Here is a 22,181-nt window from a genome sequence, read left to right on the forward strand (position 1 = left end):
AAAACATTCTCCTGATTCTGTCACTTCACCTTGCATCAGTTCCTGTAAATCTTTCCAGGTTTTTCTGAAATCATCCTGCTTATCATTTCTTAGCATAATAATATTCCATCACAATCATATACCACAGCATTCTTGACTCTAGCTGTTGTTTTGTTTTAGCTTTTTTCAAGAGGTCTTTTCTATAATAGTCAGTGATCATCATACTGCAAAATATAAAATAGACATAGCTATGAAATCCATTTCCTCTTCCACCTCCTCCTATACTTGAACTCACTCTCCCTGCCTGTCCCTCTAGTCACTTTTTTTCACCATGCTCTGTTCTCTGGAGAGCAGATTTTTCTATGTTATCTCCCTTTTCCACAAATATTCATTCCATCTTCTGGCCAAAATAAAACCTCAGTTCCTTTTGATGACAAAAATGTGTCAAGGAGACTACCGGTCTCTACAAGCCAAAGCAATAAAGGTACATCTGAGAACTATAGATCTCTCAGAAAAAAATGAATAGAGTCAACAACCTGAAGGACATTTATTTAAGAAGGAAACTGCCCAGAAATATTGAAAACAGAATTTAGAGGACAAATCTATTAGGATCCATAGGTTGCCAACATAAAGAGTTTAACAGAAATATAGTTACCAGATTTCAGGGTTTTGCAATCAAGGAGAAAATCAATCTTGAAAGCAGCCAAGAGGAAGTGAGCTACAGAGCAGCAAGCACCTGTTCAGATGGTGAAAAAACAGGAAATGAAAGAAGAGACCAGACTGTGATATACTGAAAAGCAATGGGAAATAGTCTGTTCTCTAAGATTGACAGTCTGGAAAACTAAGGCAATTCCAACATGGAAAGGTGATTCTTTTATATCATAAACTTTGGTCATTTCCTGAAGACAAATCCAGAACTGGGCAGAACCTTTGATATAAAAATTGGTTAAACAGATTAATTAATAAACAAAGTAGTCAGGAATTGCATGCAGAGAAGGATTAAGTGTTACTATTCTTTTTTTTTTTTTTTTTTTTTTTTTTAATACTGGACTTCTTCTTTTTTTTTTTTTTTATTTAATAGCCTTTAATTTACAGGATATATATACATGGGTAACTTTACAGCATTAACAATTGCCAAACCTCTTGTTCCAATTTTTCACCTCTTACCCCCCCCACCCCCTCCCCTAAATGGCAGGATGACCAGTAGATGTTAAATATATTAAAATATAACTTAGATACACAATAAGTATACATGACCAAAACATTATTTTGCTGTACAAAAAGAATCAGACTCTGAATTATTGTACAATTAGCTTGTGAAGGAAATCAAAAATGCAGGTGGGCATAAATATAGGGATTGGGAATTCAATGTAATGGTTTTTAGTCATCTCCCAGAGTTCTTTTTCTGGGCATAGCTGGTTCAGTTCATTACTGCTCCATTAGAAATGATTTGGTTGATCTCGTTGCTGAGGATGGCCTGGTCCATCAGAACTGGTCATCATATAGTATTGTTGTTGAAGTATATAATGATCTCCTGGTCCTGCTCATTTCACTCAGCATCAGTTCGTGTAAGTCTCTCCAGGCCTTTCTGAAATCATCCTGTTGGTCATTTCTTACAGAACAGTAATATTCCATAATTTTCATATACCACAATTTATTCAGCCATTCTCCAACTGATGGACATCCATTCAGTTTCCAGTTTCTAGCCACTACAAAAAGGGCTGCCACAAACATTCGTGCACATACAGGTCCCTTTCCCTTCTTTATAATCTCTTTGGGATATAATCCCAGTAGTAAGGTGTTACTATTCTTAAGGAATTAATGAGTGGTTTTGTAACTTTTAAGTCAAAACTGGCATAAAGGTCCCTGGAAAAAAAAAAAAGGCTGAAAATTTAAGGAAAGAATCTTTTGAAAATAGAGCAGAATCTGAACATCAGCAGAGAAGGAGTTGGAAGAAATTCAGTCATTTTTCTTGAAATTAAATGCCACTCTTTTCAACAGTGAAGTGATGCAGGCCGATTTCAATAGACTTATGTTGGAGAGACTTATCTATATTCAGAGAAAGGATTATAGGAACTGAATGTGGATCATAACATAATATTTTCACTTTTTTGTTGTTGTTTGCTTGTTTGGTTTTCTCTTACTTTTCCCCTTTTTACTCCAATTTTTCTTGTGCTGTATGATAAATGTGGAAATATGGTTACAAGAATCACACATTTAACCCATATTGGATTACTTGCTGTCTAGGAGAGGAAGATGAGGAAGAAGGAGGGAGAAACATATGGAACACAAATTTTTGCAAGGATGAATGTTGAGAACTACCTTTGCATATATTTAGAAAAATAAAAAGCTATTATTTTAAAAAAAGAAAAAAGAAATTAAGTGCCACACATAAAAATTAATCAAACAATAATATATTAAGTAGGGAAGTGAAAATGATTCTTTTTTCTTTTTGAAGCAATTAGAGTTAAATGATTTGCTCAGGATCACACAACTAGTAAGCGTCAAATGTCTAAGATCAAATTTGAACTTAGGTCCACCTGGCTCCAAGACCAGTGCTCTATCCATGTGCCACCTAGCTGCCCCTTGAAAAATGATTCTTTAACTACATACTTATATGGTATACCTAGGAAAAAGTGAATAAAAAAATATTTTTAAGACTATATCAGTGAAAGGAGACTCCTAGGATTTAGCTTTGATGTGGGCAGCAAGAAGAGAAGGGACTGAAATGGAGCTTAATCATAAAATTAGATTGTTACATATAGATACTCATTTTACATAAAGGGTAATATCATAAACAAATGAGTGGAACACAGGGAAAAAATTACCTTTAAGATCTACAAGTAAAAGAGATAGATGTACACAGAAAATGTGTAATTTTGATTATATAAAATTAAAAAGGTTTTGCAGAAACAAAACCAATGCAGCTAAAATTAGAAAAAAAAAACTGGGAAAAAAAAATCCTTGGAACAAGTTTCTCTGATGAAGGTCTCATTTCTAAGATGCACAGGGAACTGAATCAAATTTACAAGAAAATTCCCCCCAAATGATAAATGGTCAAAGGATAAGAATAGGCAATTTTCAAGGGAAGAAATATAAGCTAGCAATGACTATTTTAATAGTATTTTGTTTTTCCAAATACATGTAAAAATAATTTTCAACAACTTTTTCAACATCAACTTTGTATTCCAAATTCCTCTCTGTCCTTCCCTTGCCTCTCCCCTCCCCAAGACAGTAAGAAATCTGATATAGGTTAAATATGTGCGACTTTTTAAAACATATTTCCATATTTGTCATGTTGTGCAAGAAAACTCAGGTCAAAAGGGAAAAACCACAAGAAAGAAAAAAAAACAATCCAACAACAATAAAAAGGAAAATACTATGCTTTGATCCCCATTCAGTTTCTATAGTTCTCTCTATGAAGGCAGATGGCATTTTCCATCCCATGTCTATTGGAATTGCCTTTTCAATTTTTTTTAAATACTCCAAATCTAATAATTATAGAAATACAAATTAAAAATAACTCTGGGGTTTCATCTCACATCCATCAGATTGGCTAAAATGTGAAAAAAATTAAAATAAAAAATTCTGGAGTAGATGTGGGAAAACAAGGTTTTAATAGATTGTTAACAAAGCCATGAATTAGTGCAATTGTTTTGGAAAACAATTTGAAACGATACTCCAAAAAGGTTATCAAACTATATATGTTCTTTGATCTAACAATACTGCTGCTGGATCTATGCCCCTAAGAGAATAAAAAAACAAGAAACAACCCAAATATAAAAAAAAACAATGTTTACAGCAGTTCTTTTTTGGTGGCAAAGAATTGAAAACTGGGGAATGGCTGAACAAATTGTAATATATGGAATGGCATTATGCTAAAAGAAACATTGAATGAGTTCATTTCAGAAAAATCTGGGAAGACTTAGATGAACATCTGGGAAGATTTATATGAACTGATGCAAAGTAAAGTGAGCAGAATTTTTGATTTGCATTGGTTAAATGTTGATATAAAATAAAATACATCAGTGTCATTTCTTCTATTATACATCTTTCATTATCATTTATTTATATAAATAGTTCAAGATTAATTTGTTTCAAGTATGTTCCATATCTTTTTTCTCATTCTTCTTCTTCTGACTTTTTATTAATTAGGATCATTGCTCTAATACATTGTCAGTCTGCCTATACCCAGACAGCCCATGTAAGGATAACTTCTACATCCATAACAAGTCCTGGTTTGTCTGTTAAAATATAATCAATTCTATTTTTTATTATGGGATTCACCTCCAATGGCTACCAATTATTTTCTCAAATAAAGTATCTATAATGTAATGGTATCTACCCCATACATAGCACCACACAGCAAGCATACTGTCTGTTTCTCCCATCCACCAGAAGTGACTAAAAGAAGTGACTTTATGAACATTGACATTAATAATCCTTTAAAGACCCAGTGCCAGATGCTCCAACCAATTCAACTTCAACCTTCGGTTCCTAATTTTTTTCCTGTGTACCTAGCAATTGGGCAAATTTCCATAATGGAAAAACCCAAGTAGTTTAAAAATTATACCATCAATCTTTTTTGAGGCTGATGATGATCATCATGATATAAAACAGTGCTTAGAATCACAAAATAATCAGACAATAAAAATTAAAACAGCTAAGGTAGCCCTTTAGCTTATCAAATTAGCAAAGAAATTAAAAGATTGAAAAGTCAGGATTGGTAGAGTATTGATACCCTGGGGGTGAAGAGGGAGGCATCCACTGCTAAACTAATTTACTGCTTGTAGAACAGTGAATTTATCCAACATTATGGAAAACAATTTAGAATTTTACCAAAAAAAGTTAGAAAATTGATCTATTATCATAACTTTTGTTCAAGTGATGTCAATATTGGGTTTTTACTTCTAGGAAGATGATAACAAGAAAAAAGCTATCGGCAAAAAGATATTTCTAGTAGTGCTGTTTACAAATGTAGTTTAAAAACTGGAAACAAACTATTGATCTAGTGATGGAGAAATGACTGAACATGTGGTGTAGAACTATTAAAATATTAGTACATCATAAGGAATGACAAAAAATGAAGAATCAAAAGAATCAAGGAAATATGGGAAGAATTATATAAAGCAATATAGCACAATCAAGCAGAATCAAAGAAAAATAGACACATTTACCACAATTTTTAAATGAAGATCATTTTAAATAGCAACAGAATTTAGATTAAAAACATGGGACAATGTGGATATTTAAACAACATATACCCATTGTTTTAACAGGTAAAACATGAAGTTGCATGTGCATGCAGTCTAAATCACTTTTTTTTAGTGTTTTGCTTTACTGATTGTAAGGTATACAATCAGAGACAATGGAGTCAGGAATTACCAATTTTTTAAAAATTATAATAATTTTTAAATGGAGGGAAAAAAGAATTAGAACATGGTAGAACACTACTATCCATCTCTCAGAAGAATACTGTAATACCTCCTTCATTTGGATCCTATCTCTGGGCCAATTCTAAAGACTTTTCATCTCTGGACATAATGGGCAAACAATCCTTCTACCAGGAACACTTTAAAAAGAAAGCATTTCAGAGGCCTGGAAAAATTTACATGAACTGATGCTGAGCGAAACAAACAGAACCAGGAATACATTGTATACAGTAACAGCAAGAATTTGCGATGAACAGCTATAAAAGGCTCACTTCTTCTCTGAGGTTCAGTGATCCAACGCAATCCCAATAAACTTTGGATAGAAAACTCCATCTACATCTCTCTCTAAGGAGCCCTAATATAAATTAACATATGCTATGTTCACTTCTTTTTTTCTGTTTTTTTTTTTTCTTTCCTGTGGTTTTTTTCATTTGTTCTGATTTTTCTCTCCCAAAATGATTCATAAAGCAATGTGTATTAAAAATAAATTAATTAAAAAAGAAAAAATAAAGCATTCCAGGACCTCCTTTTCCCTACTTTGTCCCAAGGAGAGCTTGCGATGAGCCGGTAGCATCAGCTGACTAACTGGCTTCTGCTTTCCAGGCCTTCCCATTTCTGTTGCCTTACAGCAACTCAGCCACAGGCAGCTGCATGAGGAAACTTCTGAGGGTAACTGGCAGAGGGCCCCATGGCAGGTTATGATGTTGGCTTTCCCTCGTTCAGAAGATGCATGTTCCCCACAGACAGATTAAAAAACCAGATCACTGTCATAAGTGCCAAAGCAATACAGGGTTCCCATTGTGCCAGTTCATTACCTATCAAAGAGAACGGGCCATTAAAGTCTGGAGAGCAAGTACAGCCTAGCTGCAGGGGAGTCATCCAGCCCCCCACTTCCTCCCAAACGATCCTGCCTTCGGGCAGTCCATATTACTTCTCTCCCTTGCCAACCTGCTGCCAGCCCTTGGCAGTTGTGCTCTTTGAACTATGAAAGAGGAATGGGTGGCAGTTAATGTCTCCTAATTGCATGCCCTAAGGGAAGCTGTGACCCTAATCCCTTCCTCTGATGCTTGTTTTATTGCAGTATGTCTGAAATGCGATCTTCAAGAGCGACTTCTTAACCCAGCCCTCCTCCCTGGCACAGCAGAGAGCCCCAGAGGACACTTCAGCTCTTTCTGCCAGATGGCCCCCCAATCAGCAGCATCATGTTACAGACTCCGGGTGATCAAGTAAGGTACCAGAGTGTCCCTCGCCCCCCCCCCTCCTGCCCCCACACCATCAGCGCAGACTCATGATTTTCAGTGTCTATTTTTCAGCTCAGCCTTCATATAAGCTTTGTACTTCAGGGCAATCTGACTGCCAGCCCAAGGATGGGAATGGTGCTCTCAGTCCATGAATGGGTGTGTACCTGGTGCGTGGTCAGGCTACAGTGAGCCAAGACCAGGACATGCCATGGAAGGCATCAGATGGAGAATCCAGGCTCCTGGCTTGGGGCCTGGAAAGGAAAGAAATAAAAGAGAACTTGCTTAAAATGAGTAGGAGCACTGGATTTGGAACCAGAGGGCCGGGGTTTGAGTCCTCACTTTGTGTGACCTTAACCAATTCTCATTTGTAAATGAAGGGATTCTACAAGTTGATCTCGAAAGTCTCTTCCAGTTCCCAATTCTATAATAATGCTGATGAAATGAAGGCAATTTCTACCCCCTTCAAATTGCTTTTGTTCCCTTTCAGGTTCTCAGGAGTCAGTCCCTTAATAGTTCTAGAAATTTTCCAGAGAAGGTGTTTGCGTTGCTGGCTAGAATAGAAGCAACTCCTTGTATATTCACTGCCACGCCCTTTAAATAAGAAGACTCTTACTCTTGGTTCTTAGTCACAAGAAGCATTGCTGCCTGTGACTGTTTCTAAAAATATTAGTCCAGGCAGGAGATCAAGATCTGGATAAGATCAAGGTTAAATGGAAATAATGGAGAAGGACTAAGTGGGAGAGTCTCTACTTACTGCCTAGGTGACTTTAGGCTAGTCACTTCTCCTCAGTCTTTAAAACTATGGTGTTTAGAGGTTTGGCAATTGTTAATCCTGTAAAGTTACCCATGCATATATCCTGTAAATAAAATGCTATTAAATAAAAAAAAGAAAAAAGAAAAAATAAAATAAAATAAAACTATGGTGTTTAATGATCTCATAGGTGTCCTTCAGAACTAAATCCATGATTCTCTGAGCCTGTAAGTTTTTTCAAGAAAGAAACCACAATATAAAGAAACACAAATAACTGATTCAAAATGTGTTTTCCACACAATGATTATCTGAAGAATCTGAAGAGAGAGATCGATTCCATATCAGGGTAGTCAAAGATGAATTCATGAAAGAAGTAGCACCAGAGTTAGGCCTAGAAGAAAGTGGAATTAGATAGGAAAGAGATCCCTGTAGGGCTTGATAACAGCAGGAATAAATCTGAGGGGTTAGGAGAGACTTGGAGACAAAAGGAAAGTGAGGTGAGAAATGACCAATAGTGTGGTATATGAAGATAATGGAATATTATTGTTTTATTAAAAAATGATGGACAAGCTGATTATAGAAAGGCCTGGAAAGAATTACCAAAACTGATTCTGAGCAATACAAGTAGAACCAGGAATACATTGTACACAGTAACAGCAAGATTGTGTGATGATCAGCTATGAAAGGCTTGATTCTTCTCAGTGATTCAGTGATCCAAGGCAATTCCAATAGACTTTGAACAGAAAATGCCATCCACAATCAGAAAAAGAACTAAAGAGACTAAATGTAAATCAACACATGCTATGTTCACTTCTTTTTTCTGTTTTTTTTTCTCTCCCATGGTTTTTCCCTTTTGCTCTGATTTTTCTCTCCCAACATGATTCATAAGGCAATGTGTATTAAAATAAACAAATGAATAAATAATTTTTTAAAAAAAGAGCCCCCCCCAAAAAAAGAAATGATCAACCCTGGGAATTGGATGGTACCCCTAGCTGTGATGGAGATATTGGAAAGTGTTCCCCATCACTTCCCTTTGCATTTCTTCCCCATAAGTTTATTCAGAGAAACAAGCACTGATCATTGGCTTGACTTTCAGATTTGGGCAATGCTAAAAAGGAGTGGGGGAGAGGAGGAAGAAGGAGGAGGGGTGGCTCTGCCTTGCATCATCAGGCTGTGGTGTCTGCATATTCTCCCTGTGGGAGTATCTCCTTCCATGTGTGTAGTTTTAGGACACCACCATCATTGTACATATGCTGCCTGTGTATTCTTCTTAACCTCAGTGATCACTTAGCACTCTCTACTCAGAAACCTCCAGGGAACTCGCAGATCAAGGTAGATGATGTACCCAGAGTGCTTTGCAAATTCTAAAACCCTAAATATAAATGTCAGCTTTTATGATCAACTCATCTTTTCCATGTTGCGGTTATTATCCCATAGATACCCATTGCCCATTAAACAAAGTATTAATTTCTGACTTATCTTTCAAACCTTGCCATAATCTGGCTCAAATCCACCTTTCCAGCTTCATCTCATTTTACCCTTCTTAGTGTAGTCTTATGTTCCAATCAAATTAAATGGCTCTTCTAGTCCAATATAGCCCTCTCCCAGCCCTCAGATTTGTTCCTGCAGTTATCAGGCCCTGCAGGTAGCTCTTTCTTATCCAATTCCACTTTTTTAGACCCAACTTAGGTGTTGTTTCTTCCATGAATCCATCTTTGACTACCCTGATAGTCTTTTTCTCCTCAGATTCCTCCGATCATTGTGTTGAAAATACATTTTGAATTAGTTATTGGTGTGCTTGTCCTTCCTACCATCAGATTATAAGCTTATTCAGCTTATTCAGAATGGATGACACCGTTTGGGGAGCTCTCCAGACCCCCTTTGTGTTTGCTTTGTCCAATAATGTTGTTTCCTTAAACTTTTGTATGAATTGAATTGAGCAGATAAAGAAGCCCAGAAATCTTGCCTGAGTGATACTTGAGATAGAACCTTTTGTGATATGATAGAGAAAGATGGATGGAATCTTACTATAGAATGGCCGGCCAATGTAGGCCATGGTTATATTTAGAATGATATGCTTTGGGATCTGGAAAGACCTATTCTACTTCCCCAAGGGAGACTTCAATTTCCACCATTGTGGAAAAGAGAAGGTCCAATAACCTATCAGGGAAGGGTATGCAGCCTTCAGAACAGCCATGACTTCATGCTTAGTCCTTCCCCTGTCCTATCCCTAAGGAGGATATTGGCTTAAAAGTATATCTATGTGTCGCAGGTCAGATAGTAAGCACTAAAACCATAGTGCTCTTTTAGTGATCCAGAATAAAAGTCCCTTATCCTGGTAACTCTGAGTGGGAAGTAGTCTCACTTTGACCAGGAGGTCATAACTTATTCTTGCCAGCTTCCCTTCTTCCCACAAATGCTAGTTTTAGAAAGGGCAATTACAAATAGCAAGAAATCATATTTCATGAAATAAAATCATGAAATAAAAAACAATGAAGTTGCAAGGTAATAATAAGCACAAGAGCTAGCATTGGTATAGCTCTTTAAGGTTTACAAAACACTTATTTTTTCTCACAACAATCCTGATGCTATTATTATCCCCATTTTACAGATGAGGCTGAGAAAGGCTAAGTGATTTGCCCAGACTTTCTCACTAATAAGCTAATACTTCTGAGGCCAGATTTTAATTTAGATCTTCTGACTTCACTCCTAGTCCTCTCTGCACTGTGCTACGCTCACTATGTCCCTTCCATCCTAGCACACAAACCCCAGAGACCATTAAGAGCTGGTAACATTGTTCTCTTCTTGGCTGAGTTGGAAGTTTTATCTAATCTTCAACCCAGAAGTCAAATAAAAGGAGAAAACCCTATTACCAGCAGTCTCTGGGGTTGCATGAGCTGAGAATCAAGAGACATCCCAGGGTGGGGCTTGAGCTCTGAGGAGGAGACCTGCCCACCATTCACAAGTTTGTACCTTGCCTTTCATTCATGTCCCTCAAACTCCCTTTTCTCTCTCTCAGCCTCTCAGGAAGCCTGACTCCTTCCATAGTTGGTATAAAAGACTCTATTTTACTCCACCTTCCTTCTCTCCAAATCCGCCTCTTCGGGGTCCCTCACATCACCCAGCTTCAGGTCTGGAACGTCCTCCCTCCTCCCCATCATCTCTTAGAAGCCCTGGTTTTCTTCAACCCTCAGCTCAAGCTCACCTGCTGCACAGGGCTCTTCCCGATCCCCCTCCCCAGTGTCTCCCACTGCCCAGAGTGGTCCCATGTTGCTTCCCTACATGCTTCTGTGTATATGAGCCACCACCCCGTGTAGAATGGAAGCTATTTAAAGCCATTTTCTTGCTTTTCTCATATCCCTGGTGCTTAACAGAGGGCCCAGGTAGGCTGTAAGCCTCTTGGTATCAATGAGCACTCTTATTTAAGCTTAGTGACTCTTCCGGCCTGTTTTTCTGCATTTAATAAGTGCATTTGTTGCCAGTATAGACTGCCAAGGGACATGGGGCGGGCCTCCTTGGCAGGGCTGTGCAGGCTCTCAGGCAGGGCCTGAGCCCTCATGGCACCTACTTGGATTTGGGCCCATTTGGGATAGACTCGGATGCCCCAGAATGTTCCTTCTTCCCTGCTGTTCTCTTTTCTCAGGGCTCTAGAATCCAGCGGGGTCTGCGAGTCGGTGACATATGGACTCCCGTTCATCATCAGGCCGACAAGCTGTTGGCAGCTAGACTGGGATGAGCTAGACACCAACCAGCAGCGTTTCCATGCCCTGTGTCACAGCCTGCAGGTAAGGTCCTGTGTCACTGGGTGGCAAGAGCTGGAATGCCGAAGTACCAGCCACAAGTAGGCATGAGCCCCAAATCCACACCAGCCCCCCTGCTATAACTAGCATGGGACACAGGGGTCTCTGCCCCAGGGTGCTACTGAGGAGGAAGGGGGAGAAGAGATGCATTCCCTGGGGTGATTACAGCCCAAGATCTTCTGTCATCCTGTTCTACTCCAATCTACCATGCACTCACCCCCAAGCCATGACACTCTCCTTTCTGACAGAAACTATCACTATGACTCCCTCCCCGGTGGGCTCTACTGTTTTTTTGCCAAGGTGATGATATGCCTAATTAGTGCTCTACAATCCTCACTCCATCACCCCCTTGTGCACACACACACTGTCCCTGTGGAGGTAAGGAGAGACTCCTCCATCTAGGGCAGTTCTAGGTTTCTCTCTGAGACTCAGTTCCCAGGAATCAGTGGCAGACTATCTGGAAACCCCAGGTTGGTCAAACTGAGCTCTCAAGGTCCAGGCAGTAGCAGAGGCAGCAAACTGGGCAACAAGAGGCCAGAGGCAAGAAAAGATGGCCTATATGCCCTGTCTGGTTCTCTGTGGAATAGAAGTAAAGAAGGTACACAACAAAACTAAGGTACTAACACTGGGAAAGAAGCACTAAAAGGGTGCTAAACAGGTGAGTCCAGATCAGAGGGTGCAAGTGATAAGGAAAGGACTTTCAGAGGAGTCAGGTGTGAACTCAAATGTGGAAAGGAAGGAGGGAGAGAGGGAGGAAGAAAGGAAGGAAAGGAGAAAAGGAAGAAAGGAAGGGAGAGATGGAGGGAGGGAGGCAAGAAGGGAAAGGGAAAGGAAGGAAGGAAGGAAAGAAGGAAAGGAGGGAGGGAAGGAGGGAGGGAGGCAGGGAGGCACCTGAACTGACTGTTAGTATTGGAAGAACATTTTATGGTGGAGGGATGGAAAGGCCTGAACAGAGAGTCTCAAAGATGCCCTCTGAGAAGGATCATCCTCAGGGAAAGGAGATTGACCTTAGTCATAGAGGAAATAATGTTCAACTCAGGACACCAGCTGGTAGCACATCTATTCTGCGTGTTTTTGTTGAGTTGTTTTGATCATGTCTGACTCTTTGTGATCTTAGAGTTTTCTTGGCAGAGATAGTGGAGAGGTTTGTCATTTCCTTCTCCAGCTCATTTTACAGTTGAGGCTCCTGAGGCAAACAGGGTTACGTGACTTGCCCAGAGCTTCCCAGCTAGTGAGTGAGTGTCTAAGGCCAGACTTGATCTTTAAGCTGGGCACTCTCTCCTGTGCCTGCTTCCACTCTGAACTCCTGGTGGTCTCCCTTAGGATGTGAGCTGCTTTAGGAGAGAGACCATTCCTGCCTTTCTTTGTATTCCCTGCACTTACTTACACGGCATATAGCAAATGCTTAATAAATGCCTATTGAAACAAAAGAAATACCAAGCAGAGGAACCTCAGGACACACAAACACTGCTGAGATGCACCCTGTGCCTGTCTCCAAAACCAGGCAGGTTGTACCTGTGTGTCCAAAAGACTACAAGAAACCTTTTCTAATTCCTTGTAATTCTATTCTCTTTTCTCTGCTAATCCTTTCTTTTCTTTTCTTTTCTTTTTTATTTTTAAGCATTCCTTATTTATCCTGTATATAGCCTGCTTGGTATATATTTGTTTGCATAGTGTCCCCACCATTAGATTGTAAGCTCCCTGAGGGCAGGGGCTGAGTTTTGTTCCTTTTCGTATCCCTAATATTTAACGCAGTACCTGACTCATAGTACATTTAAAAACATCTATCAATTGATTTGAAAGGTTTTAAATGCTACACTCGGGAATTTGTATTTTATCCAAGACATAATCTTGAATAAAAGAAACTCTTGGTTCACTTGTATCAGATAATTGATACAGGTGCTCCTAGTACCTGACCTGGAGGTGCAGCAGGAGCCACGTACAAGGGCACAGAGAGCCAGAAGGAAAGTCTGCTGTACCCAGGCCACGGGCAACTTCTCGGAGTCCTGTACCGGACCACCCATTTCTGCATTCCCTCACACACTTTACTGTGAATCTGGTAAAAGACAGGCTAGTTTGGCAGCCCTAGTATACCAACACTAAGGACAGAAATTAGATTAGCTTTAGAGAATGGAGTCCCTAAACTTTAGGTCCCTGCTATATTTCTCTACCGCCACCCCCGACCCCATTGTCCATTTCGAGGATCAGCAGGAGGCAAGACTAAGAAGAGTTGCCCCCCAGCTTAGTTGAAATGGAGAAAGAACAGGGCTGGCCATAGTATGGAGGAACCTTGCATGCCAGATTCAATAGTTTGGATTGATCTGGTGTTCACTTTTATCACCCTCCCCCTTCCCGTTTCCCATTCTCCTCCTACTTGTGTAATGTAACATAGATTTCTATACCCATATCGAGTGTCTGTTATTTCTTCTTTGAGCCAGTTCTGATGAGAGTAAGGTTCACTCACTCGCCATCTCCTCCCCCTTTCCCCCTTCACTGTAAAAGCTTTCTCTTGCCTCTTTTTATAGCAGATAATTTACGCCATTCCACTTCAGGGAGGTCCAGTTTTAAAAGGATTTAAGCAAAAACTAAAAGCAGGGGCATCCTACCACAGAAGCCTCCAAGCACTGACTCAGACCTGTGACAAGAACGACAATGACTTATGTAGATTGACTACATTTCTTCTTGGGTTCAATCGGCCACATTTCTGTCACAGAGATCTGGAACCTCCTATAAAAAGGACTCAGTGGGCTGAGCTCCCCCACAACAGCAGCCTTCCTGACAAGTAGCTGTCCAGCCTCCACTGTAAGACCTCAAATATTGAGACTTCATGGCTAAAAAATACTTTGAAAATAACAGTCTTTTTACTTATTATATTTCTGTGTTATTAATCCCAGTTTATAGCTGATTTAAAGAGGTCAGGAGAGTTTAAGTGACTTGTCCATGGGCACAGGCTAATGAAGGGTGGGAAGGCAGCTCCCACGTGGGCCTCTGGCCTCATATCCAGCTCTTTTTACAGCATCAGCTGTAAAAATATTGTCAGGCAAGCTGAAATCTCTAATAAGCTGAGGTTTGTAAATAATGCTAAGCCACCAAAAAGGAAGTGAGAGACCTACCGCTTGTGGAAGAGAGTAATGTTAATAAACAACAAAGAAAATGAGAAGGACCGAGATGGTTTTGTGTCTTCTGACAAAGGCAGTGATGTGGCCCACAAAGAAAGGCAAGAACAAACATTGTGCTGGGAAATTGAAACCCAAGAAGAATGTCGTAAGAAAGGCTCTAGCAACTTTAAATGAACTGAGCCTTTGGGCTGAAAGAACTTGCTTTGTCATCTCTATCAGAACTTTCTGAGAAGCAGGAACAAGTGTCAGAGACAAGCAGATGTTCTCTTGCTTTTCAGAGAGGGCAATGGGATGGACTGAGGGAATCGCTGCCCCATGGAAGGGAGTCTGCTATCTCTCCTCCTACCATTCTAAAGAAGATTATCAGACAGTTTGTAGTCTCTGATTTCTAGGACTCTCAGAATAACTCAGACCAAGCAAGTCTCATTTCTTTTTCAGTCAGGATTACTAGGTAGAGAGATCATAAGTCTAGTGTGATTTGATTTCATCAAGATATTCAATAAAGTCTTTTCTTGGGATCCTTGTGGACAAATGGAAAAATGTGGACTGAATACAGTTAAATAGATTCATGCCCAGCTGAACAACAATTTAAAGAAAATGAGCTGTGTCAGCCTGTGGAAATGGATGAGAAGGGGGGGACCAGCAAACTGTTGAGGATAGAAGTCTTCCCTGGTACCAACTGAAAGGTAATGGAGTATCCTACTGTAAGGGCCAAGATAAGGTAAAAGTTTGCGTGAGCACAGTCTGAGAGGTCGCCTACATAGGAAGAGATCAGCTACCATTGATCAGACATTGTCTTGGGAAAAAGAATCAAGTCTGATACTGCCTTTCTTAGCCTTCCTGGGCCTGTTTCTTCTTCAGTAAAATAAAAAGAGACTTAGAGGAACTTCAAGGTCCCTTCCACCTCGACATCCTACAAAGTCTGGGTCAGAGGCAAGAGAATTTCCTTATACCCTTGGAGGGCAAATTAGCAGAATCTGAGGAAGGGGGCAAGCCCAAGGATAAGTGAGGGGTCACAAGAGCAGAAAATCAAGCAAAAGTGATAGATGTAAAGAGAAGTCTTTCATAGTTTGTAAGACTTGACTCATATCTCAGCCACCTTATGTATGGACTTTTAAACAAACATGGAAGCAACTGGATAGCAAAGCAGATAGCTCCCTGGACCTAGAGTCAAGAACACCCAAATTCAAACCCAGCCTCAGATGATAGCTGTATACCCTGCAATTTTCCCAACTGCAAAATGGGGATAATAATAACACCTATCTTCCAGGGTTGTTATAAAGCACTTAATGCAATGTCTGGTACATAATAAGTGCTACATAAATGTTAGCTACTATTGTTATTATTATTGTACTCTTCCAGAAGAGCCACAGCTATGGACAACTCCTTCTCCACTTCTATTGCCTGCTGAAGTGGAAATGGGCCTGAGTTTCATCTTTGGGCCTTCTCCATCATTTCTTCTTCATCTATACTCTTCTCCCTTCTCTGGACACTGTAACTTATCAGTGGATCCCAGAACTAAACACAGTCTTCAAAATGTGGTCAGACAAGATTCCATATAATTTTTGAATGTATTTGCCAATTGTAGATTCATATAAAGCTTACAAGAACTAAAAACCCTGGGGACTTTTTCTCATAAACTTCAATAAAATTTCCTCCTATTCTATTCCTGGACAAATGTTCATATTTATCTCTCTACTTCCTCTATTGAAGGTTTTCTCTGGTACTTCATTATGGTAGAAAGGTCAGTCAAGCATTTAGTAAGTGTTTATTGAGCCAGATAGCCAAGCTGTGTTCTGGGTAGATAAAGAATGACCAAAACAGAATCCTCGCTCGAGTGGACATTCTCAAGAGCTCTGGCAGGTCTCATCAAGCTGGAAAAACTATGAGTACAAGCCCAGAAATGAATTGTGCCCAATCACCCAAGAGTAGCCCAGCAAGGCAAAGAGCAGCTCATCAACAGGTTAAGCACCAAAAGAATTTGGAGGGTAAAGGAAGGCACCATTGCAATGCACCAAAGGAGCTGAGGGAACCATGCATTAACTCAATTAAAACAAATATTCACCAAGTACCTACTATGTACAAAGCACTATGGAGTAAGCCTCAAATCTGAAAGTTCCTGCCCTGCAGGAGTATACATTCTTCTGGGTTCTAAGAATACTTTCTTTTTGCAGGATTCAGTCCCTAATTCCAAACTCTTGAGATCATTTTATTTCATCCTATCATTCTTTATATTACTGTTCTCTCTCTGTCTGTCTCTGGCGTTTTCTATCTCCCTTACTGTCTCGGGTTCCTGCTTTCTCTCTCTCTCTCTCTCTCTCTCTCTCTCTCTCTCTCTCTCTCTCTGTCTTTGTCTCTCTCTTTCTGCTCTGTCTGTCTCTCCCTCTCTCTGTTTTACCTTATGCTTGCTTCAATTGTATTGGTTATGCCTTTTGCCCCTACAGAATTTCTTTTTGACTTCTTTCTACACTGTTTCCTTCATCCTCGCTGGGAAACCAGAGTGTAAAAAGACTTTACTTGAGATTTTTCTGGCAGAAAGACCAGCTGCCTTTATAGCAGATATATTTGGTGATCATCTTAACCAAAATAAATAAATTGTTGGAATCCTACAAGTTGTTGTATGTGGTAGTTTTCTTGCTGCCCTTCATGAATTTGCCATTTCTGTTTCCATTTTGGGCTCCTGGAAAGACCATTTTTGAGCCCTTCAGGCCTTCTCTTTGCTGCTTATTGCTAACCTCCAAAAACATCATGGCCTCCTAGCTACAACAGACACACAACACTTCATAGAAGTCTCCATTCATCTCTCAGATTTCCCTTCCATGAAGGATAAGGCAATATATACCATATTCATAGAATTATGAAAGATCAGAATCCTAGAATTTCAGAGTTGAAAGGGCCCTCAGAGAAAATTTAATTCAAGTAATACCTGAATAGGAAGACATCCCTTCTAATACCTCCCCAAAGTGAGCATCCAGCTCCCAAGAAGCTGGAAGGAACATTGGAGTAATGGCTTCATTTTGCAGAGGGAAAGAACCAGGCCAAGAGAAGAGAAGTCATCTGCTTAAGAGTATGTCATGGGTTTGGGGCTGAGTTAGAAACCAAAATGAGATTTCCTCTCAGTTGCTGGAGAGTTTTTTCTGCCACAGATTTACTTTTAACCCGCCTGGTTTCTGACGTTCCTGTTTTATTCTTCCTATTGTCTTGTCTTTTGGCTTGAGCCCCTCTGTTGAATAAATCACAAACATTCAACACTTACCAAGAGCTTAAGCATGGATAATACAAACGCAAAAGAGAGACAGCTTCTACCCTCTAGGAGCTTACTTTCTGATGGATAGACCACTCATGTGGGCAGAGAAGGATAGAATCATCCTTTTGAAAAGAGGAGCATTTTGGGATGTGAGTGGCTCTGATGTAAGCTCCATGTGCAATATGGCACATCCTCATCACACATCCCAACCAGGCTTTGATGAGGGGAAAAGAAATGACCTTATCCAAGAGTGACAAAATTTTTCCTGCTTAGTGCTAGGGTAAGAGTGGCCTTTGTCTCCCTGCTACTTTCAGCTGACCCTGTTTGTGGCCTATAGTATTAAGACTTCAGGGCAGCCAAGGACAAGGGTAAAGTTGAGAATGTTTTTGTATGTGTTCTTATTTTAGAAAAGAGAGTGGCTGCTGTTGGCCAAAGAAGAACCTGCGAGCCCAGGATCCAGCCAGAATGGTCCTGCCAGCACCTTCTACATCATCTTCCCATCCAATTCTCTCACGATGCTTGTCAAGGCAGTGGCCACATGTGAGCTGCTGCTGCCCAGCTCCTTCCCTCTGCCCTCTGAGGACCCACCTGAGGACATCCTTAGGAGTGTGGAGGTAAAATGAGCCCAGAAAGTCCCATGGAAGAGGGGAAAGAAACAGCATGTGAGGAAAGGAAAAGGAGTGGGGGGAAAGATGGAGAGAAAGCTGGGCAGGAAAGGAGATGAGTACAGAGAATATGGGTTCAGTAGTGGGAAGAATAGAATGGCTGGTGGAATAAAGACCAGAATGAAGTCGGCAGCAGATGAGAGAGTTGAGAGTGGGTAAAGTAGCACCTCCCTCTAAAGGTGAAATCTAACCATAGACCAGTCCTTGAAGGAAAGATGTTGCCACAGAGGGGTGCACTGTAGCCTTAGACCTGTGGCATTGTAGCCTTGGCATTGGGGAAGGGCAAAGGAGGAAGATGATTACTGGCAAAAAAAAGTTTATGTAGACAAATTCCAAAATCCAACTTTATTGACACCAGATAGATGGAGGAGAGTAACTCTTGAGGGGCAAAATGAGGGAGAAAAAAGTGAAGAGTTAGAAAAGGAAGAGAAAAGAGGACAGGAAAAAAAGATCAAAGAAAGAGAAAAGGGAGAAGAGAGAACATCTATCTATATGTATATACATGCTGATTTGTATGTCTTTGTGTCACTATGTTTGTGTCTGTTTGTGCCTGTTTGTATTTGCCAGGTGCCTGTGTACTCCTGTATTTATGTTAGGATCTGGACATCACTGTATGTGTCTGATTGAGCAAACATATATTTAGCTCTAAACATGTCCAAGACACTGTGCAAAACCCTAGGAATACAGAGTAATAACAATAATAATAATAATTGTTGTGCCCAAGAAGCTTACACTGTGCTGAGAAAACCCAAGTATGGAGTTAAGTATGATTTGAAGTAAAAAATAAGATATATAAGCATTGTGCTCCAGAAAAAAAAAATTGAAAAAGGAGATGGGGGAGAACTATACAAAGAAAGTGATGCTAAAAATAAATGAAGAGGGAATGTACCAGCCTACACAAATGAACACAAACAGGAGAAAGAATGTAAAGTTTGTGATCCAACTATTCTGGAGAGCAATTTGGAACTATGCCTAAACTGTGTATATCTTTTGATCCAGCAGTGTCTCAGCTGGGTCTGTATCCCAAACAGATCCTAAAAGAGGGAAAGGGACGCACATCTTAAAAAATATAGCAACTCTCTTGGTGGTAGCAAAGAATTGGATTTCAAGGGGATGTCCATCAAATGGAGAATGGTTGAACAAATTGTATTACATGAATGTAATGAAATATTATTGTTCTACAAGAAATAACCAGCAGGTTGATTTTAGAAAAACCTAGAGAGCTTACATGAACTAATGCTGAGTGAAGTGAGCAGAACCAGGAGATCATTGTACACAGTAACAGCAACATTGTACAGTGATCAACTTTGATAGACTTTACTCTTCTCAGCAATACTTTAAGACAATTCCAAAGAAATTACAATGGGGCAGCTAGGTGGTGCAGTGGATAGAGCACCAGCCCTGAAGTCAGGAAGACTTCAAATTTGGCCTTAGACACTTAACACTTCCTGGCTGTGTGACCTTGGGCAAATCACTTAATCCCAGTTGCCTCGGGGGGAAAATCTTTATACAAAAAAGAAAAAGAAAAAGAACTAGATCAGGGCTTAAATTCTATTCAGGAGTATTTATCACAGAGACATTAGGAAGCCACTGAGTTTTTGACTGAGGAACCATCATGGCACACCATCATGGAAGATTATTAGGAAGGTTGTGAAGAATATTCACAAAATTGAAGAGGGGAGAGACCCACATACAATAATAATACAGGTGAGAAATGGAATGGAAAGGGATGGATTTACGAGATGGATTTACGAGATGTCACACAATTACAATGAATAGAACATGACAAGTGGTGGGATTTTTTTTGAAATCAAGGAAGATGTATCAAAGATGACTCCAGGATTTAAGGATGGTGCCATCAACAGAAATAGCAAAGTATAGGGAAGAGGTAGACTTTTTAAGGAAGAGAACTTTGGAATTTGAGCTGGACATCCAACCAGAAATGGCCATTAAGCAGCATTAACATTTGTGGAAGAGATTAGGGCTGACTTACTTGAGAGTCATTTGGCTCTGTGTGTTTTGCTTGTAACTACATGGGTCACAATGACAAATAGGGACATGAATTCCTAAAGTTAAGTTCCAGCCAGGTGGAAAATTGAGATATGGCCCCAGGTGCAGAAATGATTTCATGCTCTAAGAAGAGGCTTATGTTTGCCCTGATTTTTCTCTCCCAATGTGATTCATAAAGCAATATGTATTAAAAAAATAAAATTAAAAAATAAAAATAAAAAGAGGCTTATGTACAGAAGAATGAAATGGAAGATGGAAGAGAATTGACCATAATGAAATTATCAAAGAAAGTCAACCAACTACATACTGATATATTCCTCCATTGTTTAAATTCTGATCTGCCAAAAAGGGGAGGAAAATGGGCTTAACATCTCATTTTGGTAATTTAGTATGGAACAAGACCAAAAACAAAATGAAAATGCCATATTAACATAATCCTTAGAAAAATCAGAGTGTTAAATGGTGAGTTTAGTCATGTCCAATGGGATCAAACTGGATTCTTTGTCATCGTCATGGCCCAAGGGGTCCCTTGCCTTGACTTTCTTTCCCGAGGCAGCACATTGCTCAGTCTGGATCTCTGAACAGGCCTTGGGATATATATTCCTTGGTTTCTCTATGGGCAGATTTGCCTGGGTCTCTGGGTCTCTGTGGTCGGGAAGAAGAGGAAGACTTTTCTAGTAAGCTCCCAGCAGAATTGCCTCCAAAAGGAGACTGTACTGCAAAGGAGAAAGGCCATCCATCCCACTCTGCCATTGCTCTTTCCTGATCCTGGAAAGTTTGGCCTTGTACTTCCCTGCCTGCTTTCCCAGGGAGGAAGCCTCCACCGGAACACTGACCCCATATTGTGCCCCCTCCAGAGCTCCACACCCTACACCTGCGGCGAGGATGCAGCCAGAGAGAGACAGGCAAACCATGAGGTGGCAGCATTGAGCCCACTGGCCCTGAGGATGCCAGCCCAGCCCAGCCCTGAGGATGCAATCCTGAGGCTCTCCCAGCCTCCCTCAGAGGCTCCTGGCACAGGAGGCTGGGGCCGGAAAGCCTGACTGCCCAGGAGTTCTCATGTATTCCCAGCCTGGGCTTCTCTCCCACCTGGAAGGCCAGGAGACATGCTGTCCCCATCTCTGGGGCGCCCCTCTCCTGGCCACCTGGGACTCCGGCAGAGTCTGTGTTCCTGGGACAGCACATCTCTGGGCTGGGCCGAGCAGGAATGACCGGTACCTCTGTGCTCCCAAGGATGCTCACTCTCCTTTCACACACTCTACGTGACTTCCCAGGATTTCCAGAGTGACTGGCTCTGTCACCCAGGCTGGTTGTCATTTTTAGGCCCCCTAACATTTCTCACACCTCGTGTAACCGTTCTCAGTTCCTATTCATCTTCCCCAGGTTAAATGAAATAATATTTGTAGAGCACCTAGCACAGTCCTTAGCGTATAGTAGAGATTCAATAAATGCTTCCTCTCTTCCTCTCTCCTTCCCTTAGAACACCTTGGATGGTCTAGAGGTAGCTTCCATCTATAATCCCCTGCAGACTGTGGGCCATCTGTATGAACACCTGAGAAGCGTTCTGTCCAAGCCCCAGGGGCTACTCACTCCAGGTCGGGAAGTCCGCCCCACCAGACAGGTATGGCCCCCACACTTACCAGAAACCAGGACTTTAAGGCCCAGAATCCATTATGCCAGTCCCAGGGCCCCCCACCAGCCCTCATTCCTGAATCTAGTGTCCAGGCAAAATGAAGCCCCTTCTTCAGTGCTTCCTGACCAAGGCTTCTTTTTCCCCTTGAGACCCCTTTTCACCAGATGAATTTTTACATGACCCGTCTCCAATCTGAGCCAAGGTGTTTCCGCCAGCGTTTGTGTGGGGGCAGTGAAAAGTTCACATTGTGTGTTCAGAACCAAGGCTCCGATCAGGTTGTGATGCAGCATAGACAAGTGCTGAC

The 22,181-nt window shown here is 40.7% G+C and overlaps 1 protein-coding gene across 1 annotated transcript in view; it reads left to right on the plus strand.

Annotated features, from left to right (window-relative positions):
* M1AP (meiosis 1 associated protein) overlaps window positions 1-22,181 on the plus strand; it is a 94,397-nt gene that overhangs the window by 70,662 nt on the left and 1,554 nt on the right. Inside the window, exons 6-9 of the mRNA XM_003773480.4 lie at window positions 6,493-6,637; window positions 11,047-11,188; window positions 17,977-18,183; window positions 21,725-21,865. Of these exons, the coding sequence (XP_003773528.1) occupies window positions 6,493-6,637; window positions 11,047-11,188; window positions 17,977-18,183; window positions 21,725-21,865 (635 nt within the window). The remainder of the gene's footprint in view (window positions 1-6,492; window positions 6,638-11,046; window positions 11,189-17,976; window positions 18,184-21,724; window positions 21,866-22,181) is intronic.

Source organism: Sarcophilus harrisii, chromosome 6, assembly GCF_902635505.1.
Source record: "Sarcophilus harrisii chromosome 6, mSarHar1.11, whole genome shotgun sequence".
NCBI classification, from domain to species: domain Eukaryota; kingdom Metazoa; phylum Chordata; class Mammalia; order Dasyuromorphia; family Dasyuridae; genus Sarcophilus; species Sarcophilus harrisii.